At 28.7% G+C, this 15656-nt stretch overlaps 1 protein-coding gene across 1 annotated transcript; it reads right to left on the bottom strand.

The window, feature by feature from the left end:
- Nucleotides 1-12407: 12407 nt before the first annotated feature.
- On the bottom strand, nt 12408-15200 carry LOC131624121 (probable trehalose-phosphate phosphatase C). The gene is made up of 10 exons (XM_058895104.1): nt 14719-15200; nt 14355-14495; nt 14174-14245; nt 13961-14053; nt 13816-13875; nt 13602-13703; nt 13307-13454; nt 13145-13215; nt 12914-13006; nt 12408-12817 (listed from the first exon to the last, which is right to left on the bottom strand). Exons 1-10 carry the CDS (start codon nt 15001-15003, stop codon nt 12752-12754), a joined length of 1131 nt encoding a protein of 376 aa, XP_058751087.1. The 5' UTR covers nt 15004-15200; the 3' UTR covers nt 12408-12751.
- Between the last annotated feature and the right edge of the window lie 456 nt (nt 15201-15656).

Raw genomic sequence — 15656 nt, 5'->3', positions numbered from 1 at the left:
CTTATTCCACCAAATTCTAACGTTAATATAACCTTGAAAATAGATTTAGAAAATGATAATACGAAAAACTAAGTTATGTTTGAAAAACAACTTACACTAATCAGAAGCTTTTTGGCCTCTTTCAACTCATTACTACTCTCTCTCTCTCTCTCTCTCTCTCTCTCTCTCTCTCTCTCTCTCTCTCTCTCTCTCTCTCTCTCTCTCTCTCTCTCTCTCTCTCTCTCCTCTCTCTCTCTCTCTCTCTCTCTCTCTCTCTCTATCTATATATATATATATATATATATATATATATATATATATATATATATATATATATATATATATATATATATCCCATGCATATGGAGATATTTTAACCATAAAAAGAGAGGGATAATGAGTTGAAATATTCCAAAAAACTTTGATTAATATAACTTAGTTTTACCTATTATAATTTAGTAAATCACTTTAATAAGGCTATATAATCAAAGAGGGGTTAATGAAACAAGCAATCCACATTAAATACATGGACTTGGGGAGATCTGCATAAATAATAAAAAAAAATCAATCTCAGTTTAACAACAAGAATCAATATCAGTTTAACAAAATGACAACATAAACAAAATGACAACAACATAAAGAATCAAATCATCTCAATATCTCTCAACAAAATGACAACAACATAAAAAATAAATCTACAACATCAATCTCAATTTTACAAAAAAATCAATATCATGTTAACCAACAACATCAATCTCAGTTTAAACCTCTAGGGTTTCTTGTCTAAACATCAAAAACAACAAACAACAACGAACTCAAGAATAAACAACGACAACAAAAATAATGTAAAATGAGAAGTGATGTTTGACGTACCATATATCACTAGTGTAGATAAGAGATTTAACACCATTTTTCTAGAGATTTAATACCAAATTTTTCCGGTGTTGTTGCTACCGGTATTGTAAGTATGGTTTTGACACCGGTTATAAAAAGGGTATGGTAAATCGATTTAACACCGGTGATAAAATGGTGTTATAAGTCTTACATATGAGTGTTAAAACTAACCTTCGACACCTTTTTTCTCCTTCAAAGAGGTGTAAATACTTATAAATGGTACCTATTTTTTCTAAAAACCGGTGTTAAAGTTTAATGGAAAGTAGTTTGATTAGAAAACAACTTAAGACACATGTTTTTACCTAAAAAAAGATGTAGGACATATATATCGTACCAATTTTTTCGAAAATTGGGTGTTAAAAGTTTGACGGAGTTATTTGGTTAGAAAGCAACCTTTCAAACCTGCTTTTTTTTCTTAAATTTTTTGTATAGTGTATGTATCACACCTGTTTTTTTTTATTAAAGTTAATGTTATAAATGACATCGAGTGATGGCACATATGTCACATGTAAATTTTTTATTATTGTTTCAACAGAACAAAATTAAATTCACAATTTTGGTTTAAATTTAACAAATTATACTAAAGACGGTAAATCCAAATTCAAAAACAAAATTATATTAAAGAACAATGTTAATTGATAATTCAATATTAATTCGTATAAAACACCATCTTTTATCTAACTCCTTGTTTCTTTCTCTTTAAGTTGATGTTGTTCTTCAACTATTTGTAAAAAAGAATTGAGCCCAAAGTTGTCGGATTTTATTAATAACATCTTTGCCATATGATTGGTCATCATATATCTACAAATGCAAACAATAAAATAAATTAAACGATAATATGTTAAAACATGAAGCGATGTGATTTACATATTAAACATTGAAATTTTTTGTTATTACCTCATTAATCCTTGAAATATACCTGTATGTATAATGTCAAACATATTTTTCATTACATGATAACCACAAGTCCAACTATTGTCTTGTTGGTGTGCCTACAAATTAAAACTAAATGATAGATATAAATAAATTCATATGAAATATCAACAAATTTAAGACAATTTACTTACTTTGATAGATATAAGATTAGGATTTTTATTCGTATTACAACCTCTCATAATGTTATAAAAATTTAAAGAAGGTAAGCAATTAACTCATTCGTATACTTTTCACAAATTTGTTGTCCTGCTATTAAGTATTTCCCTTTTTTAAAATATGACAACTCAGTATACGAGAACAATCGTAAGGTCGTGTATACAAATGGACAAAGCCAATTTTCTACTAAATAAATAGAGTAGTGTCTAAACATGAATATTTTGCATAACTAGATTTAAAACCCCATACCTCGCATGTTGGTTCAATTGGATGGTTTGTTTCCTTTAAATACTACAAACGTTGAATATATGGCGAACGAAAGGAAGCTGCATTATAGAAACAAATCAAAATAAAATAATTATCACAAGCCATGACTAATGGATTTCAAATTAGTAAAACATATTCTGATGAAAATCAAACTATGTTATCCCTGCTTAATAACTAATTCTGAACAATATGACTAATTGCTTTTATTTTATCTCTCAAGCCAAAGTTTCTAAAAAGTTAGCCACACATATATACAACTATCAATAACAATTACCAATGGACTTATAACAACTATAACAATTGAATTATTTAATTAAAGCAAAGGAAACAACTTTTTTGATAAGTCAAACAAACTATATAAAAATCAAAAGGTATAAAGATATGGCAAAAATACACATCTTGCTACAAACACAAAGCCAAAGTTCTTAATGTTTTGGAACTACGATCCAAGGCAAACGAACCTAAAACAAAACCATATATGAAGGAATAATACAAAATAATTTTCCACCAAAATAAGGCTAAAGGACATCTCCACCTAACCAAAAAATCAAATAACATAACTTGCTTAAATTATTTTCTAGCTCCTCTATCAATATCTTTCACTGATAATTATGATCTAGTAATGTTTTTACTACGTGATTGGTAATGGTTAATTAGTTATGTTCCAAGCAGTTTCTACTTGTGCAAATTACAAACACAATACACCATTTATTTCTTACACAGTTACATGATTAAACATTAAAACAGAGTAATAAGAATCAACCATGTTTTTGTATTTCTAACCCAACATATTGGATTAAAATTAGAGTAAAACGAACCAAAATTAAGCATCTTAAATGGTTTGATGTTAAAAATAATTGCATATCAAATGGTTGATGAAAGCAGTTGGTGATCAAATTTAATAACTTAATTGCATTTCAGAGTTACATGTTACTGTTCAAATGCATATAGAAGAACAATTTCAAGTATAAAAAATCACAGCAAACAATACCTATATATCAAGTATCAAATAACATAGTCAATATCAAATAACAGAGTTATAACCTTGAATCAAAAGGATACAAAAATTTATCTCCAAAATTAAACACAAATTAAACAAAACTAACTAAATTAGAGTGAGGGTTTAAGAAAAATAATAATAAGTAAAAGGACATACCACAAGGATCTCGACATGGCGACGTGTGGAAAGCGGGAGGGAATGCTGATTATGTGCAAACAAATCGAGATATATTCTAATTCGATAGTAAAATTCATCAGCTATTCCAATTTAAAGAAAGATTGAAACTAAAAGAGAGGGATTACCTTGGTGATTATTCAAAACCGGTTTTGAGAAAGTTCTTGATTCTGAACATCTTTTGAGGATTTTTCAAGTTTGATTGATTGACAAAGAAGATGCAATTGTAAATTGGTGGCCGTGGAATCCAAATATGAGAGCATAAGGGTTTCATAAGTGTAAGTTTTTCAAAAGAGCAAGTTATCTGAAGCGCGGATATGAAGCAGACTTTTCTGAATTTTAATGCCAATTTTAATTATTTATTTATTGTCTATAATTTTTACAAATCAAATCAGATCCAGACTTTAATTTTCATATCCCATCTAATATTTCTAAAATCAGGTATAAATTTATTATGTGTGTTTTTATCATTTTATTATTTTATACTTATTTTTTATAAATCAGGTATCTTACATTAAATAAATGTATTTGTAATAAAAGTAACGTACATTAGACATTAGATTTTCTAAAAATAGGGTATTAATGATTAACATTTAAATTAGAGTTTTCATTTTAATTACAAAACTGCCATTATATATAAATTTAATATCTTTTTTCATAAAATAGGTATTATATCAATAATTCTAATGTTGTTTGTCTACTAGTGTATGTGAAGAAGATGTGGAAATAATGATTTGGGTATTCCATTTTAGCAATTATAGAACGAGTGCCCTGAACACATATCATCTTCGTATTGAGGATGCTATGTATTTAGAGCTCTCGTTGCGTAGGAGTCACATAATCAAATGAGATCTCTAACACATAAAGCTTGTGTTAATGACAAGTTAGAAGCCTCACTTTAGTGTAATCCTCTTTGTATTTTCCATGAAAATACAAGTAGGATATTAGGATAAGGCGTGAGATGTTATGGTTTTGTTTAAGATATAGATGTTAGGGTTGTTATGTACTGGGGAGTGATAGTTTTTTTATAGCAATAAATTTCATGTAGATTATCCTTAAAATAGAGGGAAAAGATGAATTAAAAAATAAAGGAGTCTTTTTTATTCTAAATAAAACATAAAATTGTAGGGGATGGGAATCAAAGCTAAGACGCTAAGCTACATTTGATATCGGCCTTTTAAAAAAAATGAGGGATATGTAATATTCTAAAAAATAAAAAAATAAGTTACGCATTCAAGGTCATTTGACCTTGATTTTTCATTAGTCAAGGTGAAAGTGTTGACATGAAATATAGTATTTGTAGTAGTGAGGTATAATTTAATCTTTTTAATCTTATCATTCTCTTAATTTAACTTAGCACTTAATTTAAACAACTGCTTATAAGATAGTTTTGTTACCTCATGGTCATCTTCCTTGTGAGATACTTCCAAGCAAACTTCATTTTCTTTGTTGGAAGAAGATTCTTCGAAGGTTCTTTCTAAGGTTGATTCTTCTTCATTTGTGGAGGTTTTATTCTCTCTTCTTTTCTAGAAGATTCCACTAGATGAGTCTTATTCTTCATATACTCTCAAAGATGAAGTTCCTTCATTTGATATTGAATTCTCCAAAGACCGTTCAACTACTGAGATTGTTCTTTCCGAGAATTTAATATGAGTTATTTTGTAGGAATTTGATGAAGTTGTTGAAAACTATTCAAGTTTTGAGTTTATACCTTCATATTTAAGTAATTGAACTAATTCATTCAACTTATCTACGGTTTTTCTTTCTTAGATTTTTCTATGATTTTCTTTCTTGAAAATCATAAACACTCACATCTCTTGATTTAGGGATTGGATCAAAACTTCATTCTAATCCTTAACTCTTAAATATTTTTAGAGACAAAAATACTAACACTATTTCTAACATTTATGAATTTAGAGAGGCACTTCTGAATAAAACATTCATATTCTTTGCCTCGTGTGTTCATTATCTTTTGTTCGATACTTGAAGAAACTCTATATATCATATCTAAACTTTCCCACATTTCCTTGGCAGAATTTCAATTACATAAATAAAGAGATTGATTATCATTTAATGACATAACTAGAAAATTCTTAGTTTTGAAATCAATTTCAAACTTTCTCCTTTCCTCTATGATCAAATGAATATTGGGTTTATCTACTTCTTCTCCATTAACAAGGTGAGTAGTGATAAACACATCATTGGTTATTGTTTTCCACAATTCAAAATCAAGATTTTTAATGGAAAAAATTAAATATGGCTTCCCATAGTTCAAACCTATCACCATTAAATGGTGGAGGTGTGTTTAAGAAAGATATTTTATTATAAAAAGTGTTGGAAGTCATCTTCCTTACGAGACAATTAGTCTTTAAATAGGAGTTATACTCTGATGTCACTTGTTAAACAAGTGGATCCATACACCCGAAGGGGGTGAATTGGGGGGGTTTGCGAAACAATGGTTTAATTTTTTCTTCAACTTCAGAGTTTAATAATATTTGTAAGAAAAATGTTTCAATAATAGCAACAACAAGAAAATATGTGGAAAGTAAATAGATAAGGGAAAAAATATCACACCAGAACTTATACAGGTTAGGTATAAATGAATTAACCTAATCCTCTCTCCAGGACTTAATATTGAGAGCATCTAGTAATGCTTATGAGCTTTTAGTAGGTTAAGCTCATGCACTACAACAAATAATATATTTCACTACGAAGCTTTCAACTCATCAAAAGAAAAATCGAGGTATAATGCTAAGGCGCACCATCTTTTATTGTTTATAAAAATAAAATCCACATATTCCCTCGGTTTTTGTCATAAACGAGGTGATAGTTAAAATAAGAAGATAATTTACCTCGATTTTCTTATAAAATTGAGGGACATAATATTCAGATTTTACTATAAAAACTCTCGTAAAACAGATTTTACCCTAGTATTAACTTATAAGTAGCTGCCCCAAAGAGAGGAAATATTTACCACCGTACATTTCACGAGTTGCTACTTCAATAAATAAATCATAAATCTTTTTTGATGGATTTTCCATGCAAATTTTTGATCTAGAAACACTCAAGAACTTGGAAGACAGATCTCTGGGATGGATTGCAAGTGTAGAAAATAAAAATTCTCATTGTTAGAACAACTAACTTATCAGAAGATGGATAAGTTATGGAGTATTCTTTTGGGGGGGGGGGATTATTCTGTGTAAACAATGTAATACAAAAAAAGAAGCTTATTCACATTGGTTTTTGATTCCTAAATGAAACATGAAGCACATGAAACCTAAAGACGCTTGGAAAAGTTATCTATGATGGATTGCAAGAGCATAAAATTATATAGGTTTAAGGTTTTTTTTTAATTATTTATTTCAGCCAAAAATCATATATTTGAATAATGATATTAATTATCTTACCCTTTTTTCATACGAAACAAATACATACAAGATCTGTAGAGAATAATCTTGCACCCAACATTTGATCTTTCCCAAGATTCAATAATTCGAAGATCTAACATCTAGATCTTCGGAGAACTTGGTTTTTATCTAGATCTCTAGGAAATTGAATTTTTATTTTAATATTCTGTGTAAGCAATGTAATATTCTAGGTAAACAATGTATTTTTTTTTATAAAAATTAATAATAATCTTACCCCTTGGTTTTCTAGATAAACCGAGAGATAGAATACACTAGTTTTGAAAATAAGAAAAGTATAGTTGCTGGGGTTCGAACCCATGTGCATATAACTTTACCTCTCGGTTTTTAAATCATCGAGGTGTTAAGTGATAAATTTTCATAACGCCCTTCGTCACCTCTTTTTTTTACCCGAGGTGAAATGTATTTTGCGTCAAATGTGTTATGTGTTTTTTTGAAGTAGTAGCGAACCCCCTTACATAAAGAAAAGGAAGTTTCAGGTTAACTTCCAACCAATTAGTGAACAATAGGCTAAAACAGTTAGTCTTCCTTCCAAACACAAACCAAGCTTTGAGTGGTTAGTCTCTAAGTTTAAAGTCTGAGATTTTACACAAACTAATCTCAAAATAAAGCATAGTTTTGACTGCCTATCTTCCAAATTGAAGTGATGACTTCACACAAGCTGACCCCAAAAAAAAACTAGGGTTTTACACAGGATGACCATGAACCAAATTGATATTTTACACCAAGTTTATCTCGAACCAAGATGAGCTTTTACACGGGCTGAGCTCACGAGCCGAACGAGCAACTTAATACTAAATCCCTAAACAAAGATTTTAAAGGGTTTAACTCTGAACCCAAAAAAACACTCCCTTAAGAACAATTATTCAACCAATAAAAAAAAGCTCTTGGTGTATTTACAATATCACCATTGCTAGAACAAAAATTCCTTACTTAAACATAAATACTTTCTCGAAGCACTATGGCTAAATTATAGTGTGAGAAATTAGAAAAATATTTTTATAGAGATTGAGGAGTGAGAGAGAGCTCACATTTCTGGATGTGAATAATGAGGTAATAAGTCTCTATTTATAGGCCTAGATGCTAGCACAAAAAAAGAAAAATATTCATGGGCTAATTTAATGTCTCAATCGATTGGGTCCTGAAGCCATTCGATTGGGTGACCTATAACAATCGATTACAAATTTTCTTTTTGGAAGGTTTTGAATGATATATATTGCCCTTTATCAAGACTCTTTCACAAGCGACTATGGGAGCCATTTTCCCTTATACAATCAATTGAGAATATGCTCCAATCAATTGGGCAGTTCAAAAATTATGCCATGATCATTCTGACAGTGCTTCATTCATCTTGTTAGACTCTAAAATATTTTAAGGTGGTTTTCTTTGATCAATAGTGGATTTAAAAAGGTTTTAACGAGTGTATGATTTAGTTAACTTAATTTATGAAAACACCCTTGTGTTCTTACAAAACACTGATCATTCTGACACGGTCAAGCGAGTTTTAACACTTCTTTTCTTTCACACTCTGAAACTTCAAAGATTTTCCGAATACACCAATGATATAAGCACTTTATATATTCTTCTTGGAGATGAGAATTGAGATATCTCATGTTAGATATCATTGTTTGAGGATATTTGCAGTGATGACATCTCAAACAACAACACCTAAGTCGCCACAGTTCTTTCAAACACCGTGGTGACATCTCAACTCTCAGGCGCTAACATTTTTTTATATTTTTAAATTAAAATTTGTTAGGATATAATAACAGTTTTTATGCTCATCATGGTGATAAAATCCAGCTTTCATGGGTTTGAACCTCAACGTCCTAAATTTTTTATTCCTTTAACGTTAAGGCGCACCTTTTTTTATCTAGTTTTAAAAAAATAAATAAAAGGGATGTCACTACGGTTGGTAATGAAAACCATTGTGAAAATTTTACCTATATATAAGCGAATAAACTTCCGCTTCTGGATAATATCGTTGTATCCTTGACAACAAAACACTAACACCTATTTCTTCTCTTCTTCTTCGTCATTAGCTTTCATATTCTACAAAATAACCGTCGATCTTGTTCTTCATACATGAAGGTATTCTTCTTCTTCCTTATATACTCTCGTTCTCGTGAATGTTGTTGCTATGTTTCACATGATTTTCATAAGATTTTTCTCTCCTTCATCGTCATTAGCTTTGCTGTTGTTATATGTTGTTGTTGATAAATGTAGATAAATATTTGTTGACATAATTTTTTCAGATTCGTCTTCACCATCTTAGAAAAATGCATGCATGGATATCGTACATATGGTTTGCGTTGCTATGAAAAAAAATACAAGAAGTATGAAGATAGTGTGGAAACTTTATCAACCTTATATATTTTTTTTTCATAGCATCACAAACTAAATGAACTTCATAATTTGTTACAATCCCACAATCATTTTCAATAAAAGGTGCGTTCTTGAAACAATTTAATATATCTTGTGATGTTGTATGATGTTAGTGTTTTGTCTTTAAAATGTATATTTTTTTACGTTACATGTATTTGCTGTGTTGTTGTTGACAGATGTTCTCAAAAGAAGAATAAAACATTGCTAAGTCACAAGAAAGACGCTTCTTGTGACTTACCAATATTTTAATTTGTTCTTTAAATTCTTATACAGGTTGGCAATAGATGAAGTAAAGTTTATTATATGCTACGTAGATTGTTTATTTCATTAACCTTTCACTGAAAATACATTCATTTAATTTGACATAGAAACTTATAATCTGAAAATTAATTTGTATTTGAAAACCAACTTATATAAATCATAACAATCACGATGATAAGCGACGACAATGAGGTAGACCCAGTCAATAAATTATATTTTATTCAAATTAAACTATAAGAGAAGATATCAATGTAATGAAGGAATCATGTCATTGAATCACATTTTAAATGCTAAAGAGTGTGAAATAAATGATGAAAAGGAAGCAAATCGGAAAATAGTGATTTATTTTAAGCTGGTTTTCAAGAATAGTTTAATTTTCAGATTATATACTTCTTCATCAATTTGAATGGTTGTATTTCTTTAATGAGGTGTATGGAAAAACAAGCAATCTCTGTAGTATATGATAAACTATATATACTTACTACAACAGTTATCTAATGTAACCGTGACGAAACATAATTTATGTTCCAAAATGTCGCTGCTGAGCATCGAACCTGAGAGCATTAGGTCTATCATAACGGTTGGATTAACTAACCGTTGTGATATCGCGTGCGCTTTCCATATAATACAACAACGATCCCAGGACCGTGATTGTAAGTAACACATTTACGACAACATTCTACATAACAACGTCTGAACCTATGTGATTATATGTACTTTTCAATCGTTATTAAATGATTTTTTTGTATTAGTGCTTGATTCAGAGGAAGAACTTGAGCACACTGTCTTATACGTTTTTGACTAGTTGAAATAGTATAATTTAAGTTTTTTTGTCAAGTTGTCATCAACGCATCTCCATGAATGTGTATCTCCTAAAATCATTATATAAATAAAACTCATTATATAAATAAAACAACCAAAACATTAAAACTAATTACTTATGAATGTATACCACAATCTACTAACAATGTTATGATCATGTTCTATGAGAAGAGAAGAGTCATAAAGTCCTTTAGAATAATGCACGAACTCATCCTAAAAAACAATGTTTCCAACTCAATTAGCCACTCAAATAATTTGTGTAAGTGTGCTGGGCATGTCCTCTTGAAAAGACAAACTTGGCAATTATTAAAGGCTACACCATATTTCTTTTTGAGAAAAGTCCAAATATCAATACACGCGTGCACTTCTAAACCAGTGACTTCTATTTTACCAACATGACATGAGAAAGGGTATCTTGACAACTGGATTTAATGTTAATTATATACAATTGTCCCTACTTCTGGTGTGAAATATGTATCTGCCTCTAATTCTGCATAGAAGGGTAAAAACACTATGCTCAACATTTCATATGCTTTTTGTTTTCTTTTGTAATCTTTGTTAAAATAAATGTTGGTACGAATTAATTTTGTTAGTGTTGGAAAGGAGGGTAAAGATACCAACTTCATGAAGTATTGTAGAAAATTTAATTTATATGTTTTAATACATTGTAATGGTGAAAGAGTGAGCTTTAATATTTTCTCCTATCATTATTATTATTAAAATTTACTTTTTTGTTTTATTAAACTAATATATATATATATATATATATATATATATATATATATATATATATATATATATATATATATATATATATATATGTATGTATGTATAATGAGAATAAAAATTATTAAATTTTTAATGTGACAAATTGATTGCTCATTCTTAGAGTGGTTCAATTCCCTTTTAAAATGTGTTTAGGGTGTGCTAGCTGTTGTTGGTTTCTGTTTTGTAGTCGGGTTCGAAATCCCTTTAAACTCGATTTTGTTATTGAATTGTTGCCTATTAAAAAAAATAAAAATATATGTTGTCTAAACCAAAAAATAATTTCACTATCATCAAATAAGATTATAAGAGAGGTTCAAAATAATATATAAATATATTTGAGTTTAAGTGAGACAGAAATGAGTAATATATTTGAGTTTTTTTTTCCATATAGTAAGGTAGCTTGATACTCAACATAAATAAAATTTATTGAGTAAATTAATTCTAGTTAAAAATTAATTAAAAATAAAATAATATATATTTAAATAAATTTATGTAAGAGTAAATTGAACATTAAATTTTAATTGAAAATTATGTTTATACTCAAAACAACAAATTTCAACTTCAGTTGGATTGAATTTTAGAAAACATAACCAATTATAATCAAAGCAACAAAAAATGTCAACATCATTTTTACATATTCAAAATATTTTAAATCATATGTACTTTAAATCTGACTCTACCATGACAAAATAAATATAAATTTTATCTTAAATATTTTATAAAATTCTATTTAATCATAATAAATTTTAAACTTTAAAAAAACAAAAATACCATAATGTTTGAAACATAAAATCAAACATCCACTTGGACTACCTAAGAATCACCTCCAAATAAATGCTTTATGTGGTCCACCCCACCTGTAACAACATTTAGTTTCTTAATCTCTTAACCTTCACTTAATTAGATGCTAGCCCAATTAAGCTCATCGAGAACACTCATATCCATAACTTTTTTCTCCATTTATAAATTTATACATGTCATATGGAGTTGGTCACTGACACCAATAAACCAGCTTACATTTTTACCAACCGAGGTCAAAAAATTTATTAAACTCAACAAAATAACTACTTTATTAACTTACATGAGTAAAATAAATCTATGTCATGGCTCTTTTATTAAGAAAAACCACAACTCCAATTTACCTCTAAATTATATATATATATATATATATATATATATATATATATATATATATATATATATATATATATATATATATATATATATATATATATATATATATATAGAGGTTCATGTATCACCTTTTATAAACTCATTATGATGTCCTCATTTGAATTCATGATTATGAAAAAAAAAACTTTTCCAAGTTGAATCGGCAATTATCATTTTCATCATAACATTTTCCAGTGGTACAATAAGTACAATTGAGAGTAAGAAAGTTATAATGTTTGATTTTACAAATAAGGCATAAAACATCTGTCTTTCACTATCGCATGCGCATGCAAACGTGTGAAAGATCAAGAATAGAATTATACATTAAAATTAAAAGATGAAAAATAAAAAGAGAGAATCTATTTGGACTTTCTCGTCCCTAAAAATTATGGAACAATAACATGTACTATTTCCTATTTTGAAACAAGGGATGTTATTTGAACTACCCCTTGACCAAATTCTTTGGTCGGTGTCAAATCCCTAAACTCATTTATAAGATTCTTCTATCTCTCTATAACTTGTGGTTATGAGTATTTGTTCTTTTCCATTCCACCAAATGCTGCAGAAATTGTCCAACCTATACATATACAAAAAATAAATAAAATGAATATTACATTTTTTATTTTTGGTTATTTTAATAAAAAATAAAATGATTAATACTTGAGTTTCTTACCTCAGATGGATCTTGCAAAGTGTAAGAAGCATTGGTTTCTTTTGGAATTTTGGAAACTAGAATCCCACTTCCTTGACCTCTATTGCTTAAAACCTTTATTATAATTATATCCAAATTTACAAGTTAGCATAACATAATAATAAAAATAATAACAATGATAATAATAAGAATAATAATTATTATTATTATGATTCTTATTTTAGAAAAATAGAAAGGTGACTGCATTTTTACCTTAAAAGCATCTTCGTCGGTCCGATCATCACCAATATAGATTGGATATACATTATTACAATTTGCAAATCCTAAAATTTGAAGGAAAAAAAAGTTAGGACATATATATAATTAATTTAGTTAATTTTAAAAAGGAATATTATTTTTGCATGAAAAACTTACCAAGTGTCTCTAACAAAAATTCAAGAGCTCTTCCTTTGTCCCATTTTATGGTTGGTCGAATTTCCAACACTTTTCTTCCTTGAGTTAGCTTTAATTTTGGGTATTCATTGAGCACCAAGCTTACTTGTTCAGCCAATGCTGTCCAACTCTAAAAAAATAAAGAAAAAAATGATAAATTAGAAACTCATATACATAAAATAAATAAAAATATATACACTCATTAATATAATTATCGTGTTTCAAAAATATGTATACATATCAATATAATTAACGTCTGAATTTTGCCGATCGATACCTTTTCATCAACACAACGAAAATGTACAGACAAACAAAATTTGTTATTTTCCACCATAGCTCCGGGAACATCTTTTGTTTTTTCCACCAAAATTTTATAAACCTGCACCCCCAATAAAAAATAATTAAATAAAATTAATTAAAAAATCTCATACCTAATGAAAATGGAGATTCAATTTTAGTGGTAGTATAATAATTAATGAAAAGTAGCAAACCTCATTGATCATGGGCAAGAATTCACTTGCAGGCTGCAAAAGTACCCCATCATTACTACCCTGAAATTATACACATACAAAATTAATATAAAAAGAAAAAAAATAATAATCTCCATTGCAATAATTTGGTTAGAGAAATTATTACATTTTTAGTGCTTCTTTTATTTGTTGGTCCTTTTATATCCATTCCATGACTTCCAGCATAGTATAATTCTGTCAATCTTACAAAGCTAAATAGCTACAAAAAAAAAATCATAAACAAAATCAAATTAGTTTCTATATAGCATAATACAACATAAAAAATGATTAGTATAAAAAAAATAAAAATAATGAAATTATTTTTGTTGAAAAAATGTACCTTGTCTAAACATCTTCCACTAACAATAGCTGTAGGAAAATGTCTTGCTATGTCCTTCAATGTCATTCTCATCTAATAATTTAAATAAAAAAACAAAAAAAAAAAGTTAGTTATATTTTATATGTCAATTTTATGAAATGATGAAAATTAAAATCAATTTAGATAGAAAAAAAATATAAACCTTTTTGGTCATGTAAGCTTTATTTGGATCTGCTACAATTGGGGAGAGAGTTCCATCATAGTCAAGAAAAACAACTATTTGTTTTCCATTTGCTTTGGACATTATTTGATCAAACATGTTCAATGCAGAAGGATGAAAAAGCTGCAACAAATTAACAATATAGTCAAATCTCTATAACAAACCATAACAATATTAAAAAAAAATCATCTAACTTTAAATTCTCTAACTTCCCGTAACTTTAACACAATTTTCATTTTTTCTCAGAAGCGAGAAAAAATGAATAAAAATTAAGAGAGACGGATTTTCTAGAGAGGAAGACAGAGTGAAGTTGTCGCACTAAACTTCTAAAATATAGATATATTACCTTCCAGTGAGCCTGGTCGCGATTTTCGGAGGTGTTTCTTGTTCTAGTAGGAGAAGAAGCTCTCATGGAATCAATCCATGAGTTACTTTTTGTGATTCCTTTACCATTTTCATCTTCCAAAGGCTTAACAAGATTGTTCTTGTGCTGAGCCAAAAACTCACCAAACAAAGCCATTAATTCAGGCACTGCCGTTGCCGGTAAATCATTAGAATTCGAAATCGACATTGCTAACTCCATGAGCCTCTCATTCACACGTTGCTTTCCCAACACCTTTTGGTTCGTCATTTCGTCTTATGAGAGAAAAATGAGAAAGAGAGTGTGAAAATAGAGATAGAAAATAAGAAGAAGAAGAAGAAGAAGAGAGAGATGGTTTTTGAGGGTTGTTTCTGTGGGATTTATAGGGGAGGAATTGTTGATGAAAAGGAAAAGGCAAAAAAGAAAAAAAAGAAAAGAAAAGAAAAAAAGGAATCAAGAGTAGCTTTTTGCTAGTTGGTTGGTTTTAGTGACAAATTAGTTTTGGGTATCTCTAGTCAATTTATAACTTCCGTTACACGGCATAAACCGACGAAAATACACACTTCTTTTATTTTTTTTATCTTTTTATATCTCTTGTACTTTTCATAAAACTGAAATTGGAGGAGGGGCCACATTATAATTTCACGGAACCTTCTTTTTTATATTTTCATTTTTTATACACAATTGTGAAGTATTTTACCGACTTGCAAAATGGTGCTTACACGATGCACTAGTCTTTTAAAAATTGAACTGGATCGGCTGATCAATAAAAATTGGACTGATCGGCTAATCAAATCGAAAAAGTCATTAAATTTATTCAATTGTTGGATTGATAAAAACCGGACTGATCAGCTGATCAAACTGAAAAGTCATTGAACTTATTCAATTGCTGGATCGATAAAAATCAGACTTATCAGCTGATT

The sequence above is a fragment of the Vicia villosa genome, unplaced genomic scaffold (assembly GCF_029867415.1).
Source record: "Vicia villosa cultivar HV-30 ecotype Madison, WI unplaced genomic scaffold, Vvil1.0 ctg.000106F_1_1, whole genome shotgun sequence".
Classification (NCBI taxonomy): Eukaryota; Viridiplantae; Streptophyta; class Magnoliopsida; order Fabales; family Fabaceae; genus Vicia; species Vicia villosa.
The sequence above is the reverse complement of the archived record's forward strand: the minus strand, read 5'-3'. Positions and strand labels throughout refer to the sequence as shown.

What these genes read in the sequence shown, in the direction of transcription:
- LOC131624121 (XM_058895104.1), bottom strand. Translation starts at nt 15,003, where the DNA reads ATGACGAACCAAAAGGTGTTGGGAAAGCAACGTGTGAATGAGAGGCTC. An exon ending in TCTTGCCCATGATCAATGAG is followed by an intron (nt 13,704 to 13,815) that starts GTTTGCTACTTT and finishes TTGGGGGTGCAG; the next exon opens with GTTTATAAAATTTTGGTGGA. An exon ending in ATTTTTGTTAGAGACACTTG is followed by an intron (nt 13,216 to 13,306) that starts GTAAGTTTTTCA and finishes TTCAAATTTTAG; the next exon opens with GATTTGCAAATTGTAATAAT.